We start from the raw sequence: 20,910 nt of genomic DNA on the forward strand, positions 1-20,910 counted from the left end.
TCTTACCAACATGGTGTACATATCGCACGGGACTTAAATTATACTGGATGAACGATCGGGCTAGGTGTAGATTTTATTGTCGAACCTAGTCGTATCCCATACCTTATTGTGCATGATGGCGGTAAAAGGATAATCCCTCTTCACTGAATACAGATAATGATCATACTGTGATACCTTGATTACCATTCACCAAGATGTCTAATATAGACCCAGGACCGCCTAAATTCAAGACTGACTGGAGCAAGTGTTGTCTTTGCAAAGAGAAGAATAGTATGAGCTCTCATCACCACATGCAAGACAATCGCAACAACAACTAATATTCCCTTGGTGGCATTGAATAAACTCTGAGGAGGAACAAGGCGCAATATCACAAAGGTTGTCGCATTATGTTCAACAACACGAAACTGGAGAGAGTGAGAACCACAAAACGAAAAGCAGAGAGTGCTCAGCCAGTGGAATGCCAGACCAAGTGGAGTAGAACCAGCATTAAAAGCCAAACATGTTTCAGATGTGACACAGATTGCATACTCTGAACTCACAAGAAAGCTATGACGATGAATCTCAATAAGAGAGTTGCAAGACTCAGTGGTGGAGATGTTATACCACACTGCTTGCTTGGCAGACCTGTACAATAGAGAGAGGTCATAACTCACAACCACAAAGAGACTGGAAAAGGAACATTCAGATTTTAGATCTGGTGAGGGTCCTTCAGTCCTCCGACTTGCAGACATATAGTTCACCTGTACGCCCAGTGCCTGGAACAGCTGGGTGTTGATGCACCTGCTGTCAACTCCACAAGACTGAATGAAAAACTGCTGTAAGAAATACCTGATTTGGAGGGACTTGTGGTCCAGCATATATGTCTTTGCAACATGTTAGCTGCTTTGCTAAGGACAATAGCTTCACTATAAGAGTCAGAGGCTTCTGACAAGCCAAAGCCTACATCTTTCTGGAAAGCCAAAAGAACATCCCTTACCTGCTTGTGAGCCTCCAACTCAGGTATTTCTGACAGCATGAGTTTTTCCTTCAGTCTTGTGGAGTTGACAGCAGATGCATCAACACCCAGCTGCATTCCACTGGCTGTGCTTTTCGTTTTGTGATTCTCACTCTCCAGTTTTGTAATGCGACCACTTTTTTGATATTGCGCCTTGTTCCTCCTTTCTTCAATGCCACCACCATCATCAAGTCTGTCTGGATACATTTTATTAATATGCATCTCATTCATTGTGTGAAAGAGGGGAATATTAGTTGCAATCATAGTGTAGCCATCATGTTGTGATGGTCTTGCATGTGATAAGAGCTCTTTACTATTCTTCTCTTTGCAAAGACAACATTTGCAAAAGGGAAATTCTTGGCCGAAACCGAATACCGAATATAGGAAACAGTTGGCCGAAAACCGAATACCGAATATACAAATATGATTAATATTATATATATATTTTCCTACCATTGCTGTCATGGCCGTACCTTAAAGCTACCTGATTTATGGCAAAAGGAATGGTTATGGCAAAACCTAACTTAAATAATAATCACTATTATGGGTCCATAAAACATTTATGCCGCTCTTTTGAATGCATACACCGAATATGTATGCAATTAGCATACATATTCGGTGATATATTTTCTGCCTATTCGGGCCGAAACCGAATAGGCCGAATATTCGGTGCATCACTAATCTACACCTAGCCCGATCGTTCATCCAGTATCATTTAAGTCCCGTGCGTTCTGTACACCATCTTGGTAAGTCCATGAATAAGTCATGTATAGCCAACTTACCATTGGCTCGGCTCTCCCGTGTTGGCATACCCTGTCAATTCAGGCGTGGCTGTCTAACTAAACATCATACATGGTAAACTACATGTAATCTACACTAGCTATTAGACAACATTTGGGACAATGAAGTCATTATTTAGCAAGCTACACCAAACAAATTACTCAGCTGATACTGAACCCCATGCTGAGTTTCACAGGACCGGTGCCACCAGTGTGCCCCCCCCCCCCCCCCCCCCCCCCCCCCCCCACACACACACACACACACACACACACACACACACACACACACTAAACCTATAACAATATTAAGATATACACTACCATCCATTTTACCCGAGTCAGACATAACGCAAACCTCTAATTTAGCAGAATATTAGGATTCCGGGACTGATATATGGTACAAGGAAGCCAATGAGTAAGTCCATGGGTCCAAATTTGGATTCTACATGGTGATAAATGTATGACTTGACACCAAGATCATTCAAATAGGACAAGTCTATGGGATTTTATTGCGAAATGCAATATTACTGTATATTCAATGGTGGCCATCTTGAAAAATGGCCGCCATCTTGACATTTTATTTGGCACAATGGTTTTCTCAAAAGAGCCATCCCTAAGGAGTATGTGTGCCAATTTTGGTGCTTGTATCCGCAAGTGAACGATTCACCTGTAAATTGCATGTTATCTGCCCCGCTAATGAACAGTAATGACAACGTGTTGCTGTGTCTCCATTCACTGTATTAATGATGGAGAACAGCATTAGCGCCCGCTGTATTCTACTCAGGAATGACCAATCGATCCCTCATTCAAACCATATAAAGCACAAGCCATGACGTTAGCGACCTCTGCAGTCTACTACAGGCATCTAGAGCTAGTATTCAATCTATCACAGTACCATAGGAGAGAGACACAAACGTTGATCAATAATAATCATTCTAATTAAGCCGGTATACTTAATCTTTTTCATGGACTAGATCATCTAGTGCTGGTCTCCTAGAGATTCCAGAGACCCCTAACACAAAGAAATATGGAGAAGCCGCCTTTAGCTACTATGCCCCTGTGCTGTGGAACAGCCTGCCAAGGGATCTACGGTTCTCTGAATCCGTGGACATTTTTAAACGAAATCTTAAAACACACCTTTTTAGCATTGCTTTTACCTAGATCATTGCATGTCCTTTTCCTGTTTTAGTCGCTCCTTTTGTTTTTGTTATTACTATGTAGTTGATGCTCTCGTTGTGTTTTGCTCTTTCTTGTTATATTTTTGCTCTTACTGTAAAGCACTTTGAACTGCACTCTGTTGTCTGAAATGTGCTATATAAATAAAGATTGATTGATTGATTGATGTCTGCCTATCTATCTATCTATCTATCTATCTATCTATCTATCTATCTATCTATCTAGTGCCTATTTCTGTGTGACAAATAAAGACCCTGATACAATAGGTGTTGTTGTTGAAGACCTTAATCAGAACGATTGTTTTATTCTATCTATCCATCCATCTATTTTCAACCAGTGGTGGTCCCCAGCTAAATGATGGAGTTGGTAACCAAATGGACCCATAGATATTTCACTCAAGAGTGTTAATATTGATCAACGTTTGTGTCTCTCCACTATGGTACCACATCAATACAGCATGGAATTGTTCAAAATATGAACTGATATAACTATTAAAGCAATGTCAATTCCAGGTTCCAACCAATGCTTCTCATACGAGGAAATCAAGAAATCCATTCCATCCATTCCATTTGCGTTAATGCCTGAACAACTCTACTGTTATGTTAAAAAACGCATCACCCTTTTATTCTGCCTTGCTGACAGCCTGTCACTCAAGACGGCCGTGGGCCTGCCTCTAAGCGCAAAGACTGCGCCTCCTTGTTCTTTTGCGGCAGGATATTCTTTTTGGGTTGCGTACAAACAAATTTATTTCAGCCAACAGTTTAAGCCATGAACTCGTATGGAATTGGTTCCAGCACCTGTGGCACATTGTTCTTGGTGGTGACGAAGTGGGCCTCACGAGGTGCCTCCGGCTGACGCTTCAGTTCCACCCAGCTGCCGTCCTTCTTGGCGTCGAGCTTTCTCTTCTCGTTAGCCTCCACACGCTGAAGGAAGCTGTCCCTACTCTTAGAGTGCTTCACGTGCTCAATGCGCACATTAATCCTCTTGGCCAGGATCTTGCCCCTGATCTGCTTGTTGACAATGACACCCAGAGCATGTTGGGTAACATTGTAGACACGTCCCGTTTTGCCGTGGTAGCACTTGTGAGGCATTCCCTTTTGGATGGTACCCGTGCCCTTGATGTCAACGATATCGCCCTTCTTGTAGATGCGCATGTATGTGGACAACGGAATTGGGCCATGTTTGCGGAACTCCCTGGCAAACATGTACCGGGTCCCCCTCCTCTTGCCTCTGGTGTTAGTCATGATGCCTGATCACCCCTGTTTGCTTACAAGATGGCGGGTACGCCGGAAAGGATAGAGGTGAGAGAGGTCTCCAAAGATGCTCTAAACAAATGTCATCTCATAGGCACAAACATTTATACCGAAAATATGCCCAAATATGGAGTCAACTGACATCATAATACTGACATCATAGACTGTGACATCATAGTAGTAATGTCATAGGCTGTGAATGGCCTCCAAGTACTGCACGGGTACAGCACAACCTAGAACGTATATTCCAGGATCTGAACATCATCGGCTTTTCACCGTTTTAGGACCACAAGCAGACAACCTAGATGTGATGATGAGAACAACTCTTACCGTTGTGAATTGTTTTCTCCTGGCATCAGAAAGATACCATCATGCATCCTGCTAAGGTGACCTGGCAGTTGACTCTGAATTCCTTCAGAAGAGCACACCATGGCACCTGCTTTAGCCACCTGGCTGCTCTCTCTGGCTGCTCCCTATCAAAGGAAAAAAGGACCGGTCATGGTCCTGACATAGCTCCAAGCACAGTGACAAGAGTTTTTAGCAACCTGCAAGGCCTTCATCCATCAGCCAAACTAGGAAACGCATGTTATGGTAAAAGACTGTTGAGTCTGTCAGCTCCAGCAATTGTGAAATCGGCACCAACAGCTATCCGGCCATACCTCCGGCTAATGAGACTTGATAAACCAATTGGAACGTGGCTGCTGTACCTGCCGTGCACATGGAGCATCGGTCTGGCTGCAGACCCTGGATGCCTGCCCCACCTACACATGCTAACCTTGTTTGGTACAGGGGCGCTGCTGATGAGAGGGGCGGGCTGCACCATCAATGACATGTGGGACAAGGACTTTGACAAGAAGGTGTCCAGGACCGCTACACGACCCATCGCCTCAGGGGAGATCTCTCAGATACAGGCTCTGGTGTTCCTCGGAGGCCAGCTGTCACTTGCACTAGGCATCTTGCTGTATCTTAATTATTACAGTATAGCACTTGGTGCTGCTTCAATGTCTCTGGTCATCACCTATCCATTGATGAAGAGGATCACCTACTGGCCACAGCTTGTGTTGGGTCTAACTTTCAACTGGGGAGCACTGTTGGGCTGGTCTGCTGTCCAGGGCTCCTGTGACTGGTCAGTGTGTCTTCCTCTGTATTTCTCCGGAGTTATGTGGACGCTGATTTATGACACCATCTATGCTCACCAGGACAAAGAGGATGACATCCAGATAGGACTCAAGTCTACGGCACTGAGGTTTGGGCATCAAACCAAACCATGGCTGAGTGCCTTTATGGTGGCCATGATGTCAGGACTGGTAATGGTGGGGGTCAATGCTGAACAGAGTCTACCTTACTATGCTGCACTGTCCACAGTGGCCCTGCACCTAATGCATCAGGTCTACACACTGGACATCAACAAACCAGAGGACTGCTGGAATAAATTTGTCTCAAACAGAAACCTTGGACTGCTGCTGTTTTTAGGCATTGTCACAGGCAATTTGTGGAAATAGAGGATACACTAATTTACAGAACAAACAGAAAAGACCTTCGGAGGAAGAGGTCAAACATATGAAACGGCATATTCTTGTACCTACAGTACGCAAAAAAAAAACTACATTTTCTCACGCACAAGTACACAACACCACTCACCTTCCTTTTTGTCAGATATGTCCTTACTTAGTTTAGTTTTGATTCTAGATTTTGAAAATAGGCGCATGTCTTGTACTCTGGGGGAGGCATACTTAGTTTAGACTAGTCATTGGTTAGACATAATAAGGTTGGTGTGCGTTAAGACGACTGGATTACGGTTGGTTAGGGGTGCGTTAAGGGTTGGGAGAGGGTTAAGGTTAGGTTTAGGTGTGCTTGCCCGTGGGAGGTTAGGGTTAGGGTGAGGGTTTGAGATAGGTTGTAGGACTAATGACTGGTCTAACCAATGTCAAGTACTGCACCCGTACTCTGGTCCAAGATCACCTGCATTTCAAAAGAATGGTTTGATACCTTAAATACGCAGTGCTCTGATTTGGCACAACCATGTTTTGCTCACTGTTGAACCGTTTAAACACGGAACCCCTGGTGTGATTCTTGCGCTCAGGGATATTCCTCTCTTGATTGTCCCCAGTATCTGCAAAAATGCAACGTAACATCCTGCAAGATTATTTTTTATCTCACCTGCCGTTAGTGTTCTCTGGTGTATAGAAACGTTGGCATGTCACAGTTAATCTACTTTCTTTGTCATGTTATATTGTCAAACAACATGACAAGCAGACAGCAACGTAAACCGTTTCTATCAAAGACAGAAACAAAGAACAATATGCCACAGGTGCTGAAAAGCTTTTCAGATTTTGTAACGAAAGAAATAACGACAACAATTCTTCTATCAAAGATAGAAACAAAGAACAACTTGCCACAGGTGCCGATAAGCTTTTCAGATTTTGTAACGAAATAAATAATGGCAACAATACATCCTTGTCGTACGGCAAGGAATGCAGGAAGCTACATTTTCATGGACAACGTATGCATTTACCTCCAACTGCAAAAGCAGACAATCCTTCTGCTTGCGTCTCCCAATCCATTATATTTTCCATCATGTTCTTGAGTAAGATTCGCAGTGTGAAGTGAACTGACAATCTTATGATTACCTAATCTTATTACTTTTAAGGCTTAAGTCGCAGTGTGTCCATTGCACTTGCATGATAAACTGCATTAACTAAACATAGTGCTCCAAAGATAGACAGACCATTGATAGGCTAGACAACATTTCGGTCGGGCACTATAATTTGCAAAATCGACAGACTTGCCAATTCCACAAATACCTCCATGTCCCCATCCACTGCAAGAGCGTAAAAGAACGAAATAATGGCTGGAACCATGCAAGTGACCATTTAGCTTTGTCCATAGATTAAAGCCCAGTGTCCATGACATCAGAGACACTGGGCTCCCTGCTAAAATATCTAAAACCACATATTACACACATAAAGACCCCCAGGAAAGTGTTGGGAAAGTGTTCCCATAACTTGGCCGTAAGAACTCTGATACAGGTATGTACACTGCTATTGTAAAACAGATCCATGGTATTTATTTGATTGTTTTCACTTATAATTGGCATCTCCACATTTAATCAAGAGAAATGCCCCAACTTCAAGTTCACTTTATTGTCACAAGTATAAAAGAGTGCATGGGTGAACATTGTGGGTACACATTTTGTATTAAAGAGTTTTGAGTCAACTCCCCAGAGACAGTGTTTCTGTATCTTATGAACAATATATTTCTACTCTGGCAAGAACTAGGAGTCAGATATTCAGTCCTCTTGTAAATGGTGATCTTGTGTTACGCTTACCTCGTTAAAAAAGTGTGTTATGTTACTGTAAATCAAGCCACCTGACATCTTGTCAATCCAACACTTACTATTCCCATAGGAATGTGACAAATGGAAGGCATGGGGAAACTTAATAAAATATTGATAAAATGTTCTGCCTACACAGATCCCCAAACCTGCTTGGACAATCAGCTCCATATACATTTATACTACTGTGTGGGGTGTGGGGGGGCTGGGTGTTGTGGTATGTCAGTGGTTCTGAACCAAGGGACCACTGTGATTTTGTCTGACTTGATTGTTAATGGGGTGTCTGTCATATAGCACCTACAGAATCTGGACATCATCGGGGCCAACTGAAGCTGTTGTGAAAAATGTTGGACTGACTTTGGAGAGACTGCATAATGTTTCCTCACCCCATTCGACCTGTATCTCTGCATTGGAACGACGAAATCATCCGTTATCAGCACGTTTGAATGGTGCCAAAATGTCCATACTGGCATCCTCACTGTTCAGTATGTCATTATCTGCGATTGTCATTATCACTGATGTCCTGACGGAGGCGCGCCGTGTCTGTTGGCCATGAGCTACGTGAGGCGCCGTGCAGAGCGTTGCGAAGGCCACCAGACCCGACTCAGCGCCGCCCGAGTTACGTCCTGATAGGCAGAGAATAGTATATATCAGTAACCCCTAGTTTACATGCACCGACAATAGTTGGAAATGACACGTCCACCAGGGGGAAACCTTGACCAGGCTATGTGGAGAGTATGCCAGTATGGACATTTTGGCACCATTCAAACGTGCTGATAACGGATGATTTTGCCGTTCCAATGCAGAGATAACGGTCGAATCCGCTGGTTTCCTGCTAAGTTGAACCTGACAGTTGACTCTGAATCCCTTCAGAAGAGCTCACCATGGCACCTGCTATAGCCCCGTGTCTGCTTTCTCCAGCTGCTCCCTACCAATTAAGGAACGTAACCTGCAATCCATCCATCAGTCAGAATAGAAAACACAGGATGCCTGCCCCACATACAGATGCTAACCTTGTTTGGTACAGTAGTTGGTAAATACAATCAATGACACAGCACTAGGACTTTGACAAGAACGTGTATATCTCGTGGTTACAGGTTCTGGAGTACCTTGGAGAACGTATCTGTGTTATGTTGTCACTTAGGTTAATGATGTACTTCCTGCAAGGTTTATGTTATATAATGTCACAATGCAGTGAGGCTATAACTACTATACTTGACAAACATGTTCTAACAGACTGCTGATAGATGCAACAAGAGCAGGTGTGGTTCTCTGTTGAAAAGTGTCTGTATTTGAAAAGTGACATTAAGGTTACCCTATAATGACACAGAATTATGTAATGGTTTATTTATTTGAGAGTGGACATTTTGTCAGGTAAAACACCTGACTGGAACCCCAGAGCATCTTTGTATTTGGCCAAACCGTTACATAGACCAAAATGGCCCCCACTGTTAAAATAATAATAATGTGGTTGCACTGTAAAAACACAGTGAAAAGGGTTATTTTGTGAAAGTGAGGTTGTATACCTATACAAATATGAATGCATTATGGTGTTGCACACAAAACCTTGTTTTCATGTTGGGTATGCACTGTAAATGTACTAATGGACATTTCAAGTATTATTTTGACACCATCTGCGCTCACTAGGAAAATAACAATGTGCGGATAAGTGTCGCTTAGGTTTGGGGATCAAACCAAATTATGGCTGAGTGGCTTTATCGTGGTGATGTCAGGAGACTCAGGACTGAAAGACAAGAGAAATTATCAAACAGAATATAATGAAACAATCGTGTATATTAATTTGCTCTTAACTACAGTATATAATATGCAGCTTAATTTCAGGCACAAATAAACAATTTCACTTATCTTCCTTTTAGTCAGATATGCCCTTGCTAGCACAATTCCGGACTCTCCTAACTAACGCTAGGGAGTCAAAATGGATTTCTGAATAAGAATTAAAATGTATTTTGGTCGAGTGTCCTATTTACTTCCTAAAATTCACAAACGACTTTATGATAATCCTCCGGGCCGCCCGGTTTTTTCCGGCAACGGCAACTGCTTCTGAATTCATTGATCTTTGCATTAAGCCTTTTGTTAAGAAGCTACAGCAGTGAACAATCACGGAACCTGCATCTACACTTGTTGGACATCTGTAGGCCTACCAGATACATTCTGCTGCCTCAAGAGTCAAGAACATTGCATTGGTTCTGTTGTCAGTCTTCGGTTCAACATACTGTACCTCTAAGCAAATATTTCCGCACATGAACGTCGACTGTCTGTTAAATATTCACAAAATTGACTGTTTCACTTTACCTCAGTGAAGTTAGCACCCCATATGATGAAAACATGAATACAATTGGAGTCATTCTTAAGTGCTTAGTGCTGTACATTTTATAATTTGTGTTGGTATAATTTTTTGATATTTTAAATAATATGTTTATAATAATGAATTGCATTTTCATAGTGCTTTTCCAAGTGCTCAACGCGCTTTACAATGGTTCATTCATTCATACGGGAGGTGAAGCATCGAACAGTCGACGCCAGCGTCCTCACTTCCCACATTCATTTCCACATTGTGGCAAGCTCACACCGACCAACTCATTGGAGGCAATGTAGGGCTCAATGTCTTGCCCCAGGACACTTTGACATGTGGGCAGGAGGAGCCGGGATTCGAACCGCCGACCCACAGATCATTGGATGACCTGCTCTATCTCCTGAGCCACGGGCGGCGGCTGTGGCTGAGTTTGAGCTTTGCACCCCCATCTTTGGGGTCCAAATATGCTCCTATTCTTTAGTGCTTTCTGTGCTCCAATTTGTGCCATTGAAATAAACAATGTGCCTTTTATTTGTTATAAAAGATATTTTAAGTTATACGTTTGAGCTTTGGTGGGCCTTGCAGAATCAGAATCATCTTTGTCAGATCAGAGTTCAAGTAAAAAAGTGGGTGCACTTCGGTTTTGTGCATAGTTCCCACCCCTGGTGGTGGTGGGCATCAATAGGCCTACTCTAAGTACCAAAGTAAAAGTACTCGTTTTTTCAAAGATTGTCAAGCTTTTTCCAAAATAGCAGATCTACAAGCTCACAACGAATCACAGTGTAGATTGGCTTTTGGTGTGGGAGGTGGGCGTTTTGGAGCTTGACATGTACAAAGGTTTTAGCATCAAAACATACCTTGAGTACCAAGTACTCACATTTTCAGAAAATAGCAGTTCTACAATCTCATAACAAGATTGTACTGTGCATTGTAAGCACTTGTCTACTTGAGTAAATAGTTACTTTGCACTACTAAGCATGAAACAGCCCCAGGTGCACTAAGTCAGGGGTTCTCAAAGTTTTTTGCCGGGGACCCCCGGAAATGCTTTGGCAATGTCTCGGGACCCCCGCCCTGCCCCCTCCCGTATAAATTGACTGCTACAATAACCTTAATAGACAATACACCATAAATAAATACTGAAACCAGATATTAATCATTAGGGAAGGTGTATGCATGTTCTATACTATGTGTACTATATGTAAACTCTTCATTTCCACTTTCCAGCCATTCAGTTGCAAAAATAATTTTTATTTTTTGAAAATAATTTGGGGACCCCCCAAAATAATTTGGCGACCCCCCGAGGGTCGCAACCCATGGGTTGAGAACCCCTGCACTAAGTGCAGAGGGACATGGGTAACTAAAATTGTATGTAATACATCACACCGCTTAGATCTTTGGTTTGAATCAGAGAGCAGACCCATGCAAACTTGGTGATGTAAAATATATATATATATATATATATATATATATATATATATATATATATATGTGTGTAAAAATAGCAGCCACAGTGACTTTAGGAAAATATGGGACATTCCACCTATGTCCTCCTTTCTCCCTTCTAGCAAACACCATTACTGTGTAGTATTGGAAAAGCTGAAAATAATGAGGTGCACATGCTTTAACGTGGGATTGACTCACTATTTCCCAGTCCCCAAACAGCCAACACCAGTGTAAAGCCAAGTGGACAGTGACATTTGAAAACATGTGAATTAACTCTGTGTGAGCCCCTGCCAAGAACAACTCAAAGCAAATAAAAGTGAACCTTACTTAATATAACTAAATAAATAGCATGAACAATGACAAAAAAAGAAAGGCCACCATGACTGTGACACCAAACGTGGTGAATACACAGGCACTCACTAGGCACGTTTACATGTCACGTTCTAATCGGGTTAAAACAAGGTTTTAAATACACCCGATTTAAAATATCCATGTATACACCTAAATAAACCCGATCAAGTCCGACCCGATGTAAATTCTAATCGGGTGCAGAGGGGTGGTCTAGACTTTTTTAAAACCCGATCAAGAGGACATTTCTTCCATGTATACACCTTAACCCGATTAGAATCTGATATGTTCTTTCTGCACATCAAATCGTCGGCAATTTCTGTTGCTTAACCTCCTTGTTTTTGGCAGTGCGATGAGGCGGTATACCTCTCTCTCGTTCCCTCTCCCCCCTCTCTCTCTGCAAGAGCATGTGCAGTTGTGCACACACACACACACACACACACGGCACTATAGCCGAAAATCTCCCATGCAAATAAAAAGTATAAATAAATAAAAGTGTTGCAGCCACTGAGATAATGGATGATGAGAATCACTCGTATGCTACCTGAAGTTGCATGCGCTGCCCCCCCCCCCCCCGCGATCGCAGATCTGTTTCTGTTTGGCTGAAGAAAGTTGATATCCAATATGCCTACATGCCATTATGGTTTAAACTTGAAGCCGTGCTGGTCAGTTTAGTGTGCTTCAAGTCAGAGTGGAACAGCTCCGCTGCAGCTACAGTAATTGATTTGACCTAGTTTCACGTCTTTTGCTAGTGATGTAATCAATTCATCATTTGGAACCACCTGCGTAAAATTCCACATTAGCCTATTTGACATTTTAAATGGCGTGCATGCCATGTAGGCTACTCTTAATATTCATTGTATATAGATATTTAATATAATATTCTTTCCATTGCAACTAGGGTAGGGTAAAATGTGAAAGCTGAATTAATAATAAATAGTATAAAGACGAGACGACTCAGACCATAAGGGTTATTAATTACTAGCCACAAAATAAGCTGGAAATCAATCAACTCCGACGTCTGAAGGCTCTACCATTCAGTAGCCTACCATTGCTAAACAGACACAGTCCAAGTAGGCTAGTTGCATTCTCGACAGAGATGAGAGAGGAGAGATGGAACCCAGCCAGCACGTCCACTTGGGTCCCATGTGGTTTCAATGCGGGATACATGGGTACAAGTGGGAATGGACTTGAACTGGGAACATGTAGTTCCAACATGGTCTACATGTGGGCTAACTTGCATGGGTTGGAAGTGGGCAAGCCCATGTAGTTCCAACATGGTCTACATGTGGGCTAACTGGCATGGGTTGGAAGTGGGCAAGCCCATCTACAAGTAGGGCTGTAGCCTGTAAGCCTACACAAACAGCAGCGTTGTAACAGTAGGCCTATAGAGCGTCGCAGTCCCGCCCCCTACCATGGCCCAGGAAACGATTCTCCGTTCATTTTCCTCATAGACATTTCAGAAAGTATTTATTTAAAGACGTTTACGCCGCGGACAAAGCCAACTCGAGTCGTGACAAATCATGACAACAAACAAAATTTTTTGGGCCGAACAAATAATTAGAAAGAAGAAAAAAACGGCAGGTTACAACACTTTTTTTGTTGTTTTTCTTCTTTGTAATTATTTGTTTGGTCCATATTGTTTGTGTTGTCATGAGTTGTCACGACTCGAGTTGGCTTTGTCCGCGGCGTAACAGTCTTTAAATAAATACTTTTTGAAATGTCTATGGGAAAAATGCATTGGGATTCATTTCCTGGGCCATGGTAGGGGACGGGACTGCGACGCTCTATAGCCTATAGGTATTAGGTAGGCCTACCATTACAATCCATTTGTTCTTATGCTCATCTTCTCCACTCATTTCCCCCATCAGAAAAGTTGAAGTCAAACTGCTCTGCTGCTTCATTAACGAAACAAATCCAAATACATCCAGTGGCGGCCTTATATATGTTTCAATCGTTTCAATTGAAACGGGCCTCGAGCATCGGGGGCCTCCCGATTAAAAAAAACCCCAAAAAAACAGTTCAGTGTGTGTAAAGGCGGGAGGGAAGAATGGGTAAAAGTGGGAAAACACATGTGGTGACCCATTTTATAGTAATAATAGGCCTATTAATGATAATAGGGTTAGCTGTGTGTATAATAATAATAATGTATTATTGAGTGGTGCAGCCACTTAAGGAACGGCAATGTGTGTCCCTATGTCTGTCTGTCTGTATGTATGTCTGTCCGTCCGTTTAGGGTACCAACAGGTGACAAAGTGGCGCTGTCGAGCTTCACACCGTGCACAGGTGCATGATGGGAAGTTGAGATTTTTTTAGTGGAGTGTACTCGTAGCCTACTGTACTGTACTGTACTATACTTTTACATAATAGGTAGTTAATCAACTAGTCGACTAGTAAACTAGGCAACTAGTCAACTAGTAAAAATGACTAGAAGTGAATGCCCTACAGTACAATGTAGTACAGTATGAGTACAGTATAGTACAAGTAAGTACAGTACGACTACAGTACAAGTGCATTACAGTACGAGTACAGTACAGTACAGTGTAGTAGGCTACAGTACAAATACGGTATCAGTACAGTATGTCATGAACGGGGCCTCCCGCGTGCACTCACTGCACTAGCAGCGCTGAGACACTGACAAAAAAAGTGGGGGAAAAAAAAATCATTTTTTTTTAAAATAATAATAATTATTAATTATTAAAATTATGACGTCATGAACGGGGCCTCCCGGTCTCTAAGGCCGCCCCTGAGTACATCACCACTTACATGGGTCTGATTTCATTATACAAACAGTAGCTAATCTGATTAAAAGTGGGCACATGTAAACACCTGATCGGATTGAACTTGCCCCATGTAAACACTTGATCCAAAACCTTCAATCGGGTTTATTTTAATCAGATTGGAAGAAAGGTGTCCATGTAAACACACCTACTGAGAAACAAAGACTGGTGTTGTAGGAGGCTGCTCAGACTGAGAAAACAGCACTTGTGCCTGGCAGCTACCTTTATAGTCAAGCCATGGTCACAGGAGCCAATCAGCAGCCAGAATCAATCCACCTACTCACTCAGTCACAATCAGTCAACACTCACACCAGCTGGTAACATGTGTGTGTGTGTGCGTGCGTGCGTGTGTGTGCGCGTGCGTGGGCAATTGTCCCCACAAGTGTGTGTGCAATTGTCAAAAAGTATAGTTTGTGAGGACCATTTTCCTGAAGAAATATTGATACGTTTACAATTAGAAAAATATACAGGTTAGGATTAGACATTTAGAGGTTAGGTTTAGGGGGTGGAATTAAAGTAAAAAATGATTTATAAAACGTTGCGTGACAGTGTCAAGCACCAGAAATACCTGATCTACAAGCTCAAAAGCTTGTATATCTGCAAAAAAAGGTAAAATTTGTTTCGAATGTGTTAGTATACTTTAGGCAGAGTCCTGCTGTTAGGTGCTTACAAATACACACATGGCAGCAAAAGCATGGTGTTATTTGTTTGCACACTCTTGTACATACATACATTATTATTTTGGCTATAACCTGGTATGTGCTTGCATATGATACACATGGCAGCAAAAGCATGGTGTCATATGCCTGCACACTTTACATACAATTGTCTATAATGTGTTATCTGTCTGTCATCTATTTGTTCATTAATGTACTCTGTCTTTGCTCTGTCATAGTACCTGTGACATCGCTGACCCCTGCTGGTGTAAGGGACACCTGTCAATCACCTGAGGGCTCTGGGTGCCACACCCTGTGGCAGCTGTGTCTTGTTGCATGATTGGGAGGAGGCTATAAATAGGAGCATGTGGCCAGCAGCTCAGTCTCTCCCCAAACACCCATCAGAACAGTTGTGTTTCCCTCCCTGTTGAGTTTGTTCTTCTTTATTTCGGTTACAGGTGGGCTGGTTGTGAGTACTCTTTTGGCGTTTTGAGTTTGGTTAGTTTAGGTTGTTTTTGTTTGATGTTTGATAGTTTATGAGGAGTCTGGGCACTCCGACACGCACATAGTGCGTAGCTGCCCAGGCTCCCCACCTTATTAGTTGTGACCAGCCCATCCTTTGGTTTGTTTGTTAGGATATTTAGTTAGGTCTTCAGTTTACATTTATGATTGATTTCGGCATTCATTAATCCACTAGTTTAGAAGTTCATTCATTCACTTCTTTATTCATTTGGTTATTCAGCGTTCCTTTTTGACTTGTAAGTTCATTCATTCGTCCCTTAACTCATTCATTGCCTGTTTGGTGTTCAGTACATGATTTATATGCCTGATTTCAGTTTTAAATAAACCTTTGTAAACTTTTGAACTGCCTTGTGTTGAGTTATTATGGTATGGTCCTGGTGTTCGAGCCAAGTTCTTATGGACCGTAACACCCCCACCATTACCAGTCCTGACATCATGGCCACCATAAAGGCACTCAGCCATAGTTTGGTTTGATGCCCAAACCTCAGTGCCGTATACTTGAGTCCTATGCGGATGTCATCTTTGTCCTGGTGAGCATACTGAGGATGGTGTCATAAATCAGCGTCCACATAACTCCGGAGAAATACAGAGGTAGACACACTGACCAGTCACAGGAGCCCTGGACAGCAGACCAGCCCAACAGTGCTCCCCAGTTGAACGTTAGACCCAACACAAGCTGTGGCCAGTAGGTGATCCTCTTCATCAATGGATAGGTGATGATGAGAGATATTGCAGTACCAAGTGCTATACTGTAATAATTAAGATAAAATAAATTTATATATTTCACAGATGTTTACAAATAAAATAGAAGTAAAAACAGACTCCAACAGCTTCTGCTCTTCCTTTAGACGGCGGATGAACAGCCAAATGGAAGGGTGGCGCCTGTCCACCCGCAACGTTCCATCTGTGATGCCAACCTGAAATAATCAGATCTATAAGAAATATGGGAACATGCAGCAGTGCAGCAGCACACATACAGTATGGCCCATTGACACTTGCTCTGTGAAGCAAATAGGCCTACAACAGTCTTTGGAATGATACATTAATAATAATAATAATAAATCTGAGTTGTTACCCTCCACCGCGTTGTTGCTGCGGTTGTCGCCGTTGTGGTGATAGACGCTCCACACACATGGCAGGAAGGTTGCGTGCTCCCCTACATATGTGTTCTCCATATACTGGATGAAGTCATCCAACGCAGGGTAGCCACGGAGCAGCGTGTCTGTCTGCTTGTGCAGAAGGTCCTGAAGGCGCTCCTCAGATGGGTAGTTGGTAGGTAGGCAGCATAGTTCTGTTCAGCATTGACCCCCACCATTACCAGTCCTGACATCATGGCCACCATAAAGGCACTCAGCCATGGTTTGGTTTGATGCCCAAACCTCAGTGCCGTAGACTTGAGTCCTATCTGGATGTCATCCTCTTTGTCCTGGTGAGCATACTGTAGATGGTGTCATAAATCAGCGTCCACATAACTCCGGAGAAATACAGAGGTAGACACACTGACCAGTCACAGGAGCCCTGGACAGCAGACCAGCCCAACAGTGCTCCCCAGTTGAATGTTAGACCCAACACAAGCTGTGGCTGGACACCTTCTGGTCAAAGTCCTTGTCCCACATGTCATTGATAGTGCACCCTCTCATCAGCAGAGCCCCTGCACCAAACAAGGTTAGCATGTGTAGATGGGGCAGGCATCCAGGGTCTGCAGCCAGACCGATGCTCCATGTGCACGGCAGGTACAGGAGCCATGTTCCAATTGGTTTATCAAGTCTCATTAGCCGGAGGTAGGAGACTTGATAAACCAATATTGCTGGTGCCGATTTCACAATTGTGAAACCATAACGTAGTTTGGCTGATGGATGAAAGCCTTGCAGGTTGCTAATGGTAAAGCAGGTGCCATGGTGTGCTCTTCTGAAGGAATTCAGAGTCAACTGCCAGGTCACCTTAGCAGGATGCATGATGGTATCTTTCTGATGCCAGGATAAATTCACAACGTTAAGAGTTGTTCTTATCACATCTAGGTTAGCTGCTTGTGGTCTGACCTCTGACCTCAGCTTGAAAAAGATGGATCTGGCACCAAAGGCGGTCGCTGTCACGTGAAATAATGATGACATCTCGGTCGGCTGGACTCAGTTGATTCTGTACCTGCAGTGTTGTAACGTTACACCTGTGGTGTGTATGGAACATGCCATATAATGCATCCATCCACCAAATAGTCCTTTTGCATGTTATAATAAAAAGTAAAAAAAACAACAACTGACAAACAAACTTGCATGTGTGGAGGTCTACCGATTGCTTCGGTGAAGAAACCAGTGACATTTTGGGCTGCCTTGGCACGATCCTCCGTGAAGTCCCACCGCAAAACATGTATCTGTTTGTTTGACCACCACAGCCTTGAGCTTCAAGGAGGGAAGCCGCTGGTAGGGGTCTGTAGGTTTGCCTGGCACTTTGAGAACGGTTTGCAAATCCATGTCTGAAAACACACCAAAAAGAAGAATGACAAAATAGTATGACATTATATAAATAGTGATTACAAAAGAAAATAAAGACAGAAAATAAACTGGTCTCCTAGTGTGTTTCAACATTTGTAACAAACCAAACCGCCTGAAAGTCGGTTGAGATTACGTTAACATATAATTAAAATATATGCATTAAATCTCCAAGTTCACCTTCCAGAAACTGTGTATCCTTCGTAGTAGACTGTGACAGAATCACAGATATCTTCAGTGACTTTTAGGTTTTTCACCAAAACCATTCATGTCGATATAGTCGGTACTTTGATGTTTGATGGTTCACGTACGAAATGCCAGATTCGTTTTTTGGGGGCCATGGGGAAAGTCCTCGTCCACTGCAGCAGAGTAGAACAAGCCACACAGAGACACTATAGGTACCAGCACCACCAGGTTGGACAGGGTGAACATATTGGTAGATGGATGGGATGATGCTGTGAAATGTTTAATAACTGTAGCAGGCTGACCGGTGTTCTAATATCTGAATTAAATGGCAGTAGCCCGATGACATTACGTTTTCAGTTAGCCATGTTCATACTTATTAAAATTTGCTCGGGCTGCAGGACTGGAACAAGGTGTCTGTCAGGTACAATACCAAAGCAAAATTTCTCCTCAACAGATAATGTAGCGTGTATAAGACGGAGTAATGTATATGAGAGTCCTTTGCAATGATGTAAGTCTTTACATGTGGTCAGCTGATGCCATGGATTTCAATGTCTTTAGTTGTAGGTCATGTGTAAGTAAACCTTGCAGACACTTGAGCAGGTGGGGCATCCAGGTGGGGCATCCAGGTGGGGCATCCACGGAAAAGGTCAAGCAGGCAATCCTCGTAGACCAAGTATTTCACCGTATACTGTGGCTGTGTTGGTTCTCTGTTGATGAATATACCACGGTACAATAGTCTCAAAATTGCCACACACATCCGTGGACATTAACAGCTACATTTGCGTTTAGAATTTCTAAGTTGAATTACAAATGTTAAGATTTGAGATACATCTGACAATTAGAGTTACGAATTGCACTTCACAAGTACAAATCTGTTACAGATACAGATAATTATGAGACTGTTCTCTCAGTCTCAAAAATACTCACACACATCCGTGCAAATTAACAGCTACATTTGAGTTAAGTTGACACACAAATGTGAGGTACAAATACAAATGACTCTGCGTGCATAGGTGATTTTATTTTTTACAAGTTACAAATCATGACAAACAGCGAGGTAAAAGAGTCTCATAATTACTCACAAAAATCAGTGGAGAGTCACAAATAAATCTCCTTCTAAAATGCATAAGTTGACACACAGATGTGGGTATTTGAGACACGAAAGTGGGTATTTGAGACACAGAAGTGAAAATTTGAATTACGAATCCGAGAAGAAGAGTTACGAATCGTACGTTACAGGTACACGTGTGATTTACACTTACAGACTGTTTTGTACTCGTATAGGCAATTCGTAACAATCTGTTTTTACGGATACGGATAATTATGAGTCTGTTCTGATTCCATAGAATGGCCGTGGCCGAATGTTAACTGAAATGAAAATCAATATCCACAAAACCAGGTACCATAATGTACGTGTGGTGTGCTTTATCTGTTCAGAAAGAAATGTTTTCAAAAAATGTTTTTCTTTTCTTTTTAGAATACATTTTCTATGTAATATTTGTGTTCAAATGTGTTTAGATAATCTGACATGATTAATTGTATCCAGTAACTGTCAATGTGGCCTGGTGAATGCTGAATAAAGTTATACTCAGCTGTCTTTCTGTGTGGTTTGATTGAATGATTTGATTATTCAGGCATCATACCATGACTGCATTAATTTCAGCATTATTTAAAATATTTATTTTCATAGTGGTCCTCCGTGTTAGAAAAACACAAAATATAAGACAATAACACTCAATTAAGTATACGACATGCAACATAATAAATTAAAAACCCTCTGATCTCACTTAAATTCACATTCAGAATATAAATAAATGGAACTAAAGCAACAAATAAAAAAGGAAGGGACTAGTGGACAAGAGATGCAGTATAAGTCATTTTACAATAGTTGCATGCTGAAAATAGCAGATCTACAAGCTCACAACGCGTCGTGTTGTGTAAAATCACTCACTTCGACGGCATCAAGGCCCGCCAAAATACATTTTAGTCGACTAAATCAACTGTAGATTTATTCGACTAAAATCTTACGACATTCAGTCGACTAAAACTAGACTAACACTAAAACATTCCGGGTGACTAAAATGTGACTAAAACTAAATTAAAGCCATTCAAAAGACTATGGCTAAAACTAAAATCAAAATGTGACGCCAAAAACAACACTGGTCATGATCAGCCAATATTTGCCTGGTGTCTGTGATCAACACCTTGGATGTCCAAGCCGGAGTTCTCCGTCCAAGTTCAAGGTCACGGTCAAGTGTCCAACACGGAGATTGATAAACAAGACGGAGATTAATGAAAACAAAACCGTTCGCATCGCTCTAGAGCCTTGGAGCGCTTGTTGCCCGATCCGATGACGTGTCAAAAAGTGACACGTCATCGAAAATCTCCCCTGCCTGTTTAGCTGACGAAAACGAAAATCTTAAAACGATCATAACTCCCGATCTAAATCATCCCGTCTAATTCTGAAAAAAGATCCTGTGTTAGACGGCGCTCAGCGGTCCAGTCGCGATAGATTCATTATTACCTCCCGTTGTTGTCGATAGTGTCGAGAGTGGTGTGGCTATTGTTAGCTGCTACACAGACATGCACACCAGCTTCCGGTGCGCCGGTAAAAGTGGTCCGTGCGCTACAAATGATGG

At 42.4% G+C, this 20,910-nt stretch overlaps 2 protein-coding genes and 1 pseudogene across 3 annotated transcripts; 1 reads left to right on the plus strand and 2 right to left on the minus strand.

Annotated features, from left to right (window-relative positions):
- Positions 1-3,710: 3,710 nt before the first annotated feature.
- LOC306926623 (large ribosomal subunit protein eL21-like) lies at positions 3,711-4,232 on the minus strand (the record flags this gene model as incomplete). Its single annotated transcript, XM_079505980.1, has 1 exon — positions 3,711-4,232. Exon 1 carries the CDS (start codon positions 4,191-4,193, stop codon positions 3,711-3,713), a length of 483 nt encoding a protein of 160 aa, XP_079362106.1. The 5' UTR covers positions 4,194-4,232.
- Positions 4,233-4,573: 341 nt separating this feature from the next.
- Positions 4,574-5,704, plus strand: LOC306926327 (4-hydroxybenzoate polyprenyltransferase, mitochondrial-like; the record flags this gene model as incomplete). The annotated part of the gene is made up of 1 exon (XM_079505592.1): positions 4,574-5,704. The coding sequence occupies one exon, from the start codon at positions 4,574-4,576 to the stop codon at positions 5,702-5,704; it is 1,131 nt and encodes a 376-aa protein (XP_079361718.1).
- Positions 5,705-9,274: 3,570 nt separating this feature from the next.
- Positions 9,275-17,554, minus strand: LOC306926328 (4-hydroxybenzoate polyprenyltransferase, mitochondrial-like; annotated as a pseudogene). Its single transcript has 3 exons — positions 17,111-17,554; positions 16,022-16,390; positions 9,275-9,280 (listed from the first exon to the last, which is right to left on the minus strand). The product of its transcript is annotated as a 4-hydroxybenzoate polyprenyltransferase, mitochondrial-like (transcript).
- Between the last annotated feature and the right edge of the window lie 3,356 nt (positions 17,555-20,910).

Source organism: Electrona antarctica (assembly GCF_951216825.1).
Source record: "Electrona antarctica genome assembly, chromosome: 7".
In the NCBI taxonomy this organism is placed as follows: Eukaryota; Metazoa; Chordata; class Actinopteri; order Myctophiformes; family Myctophidae; genus Electrona; species Electrona antarctica.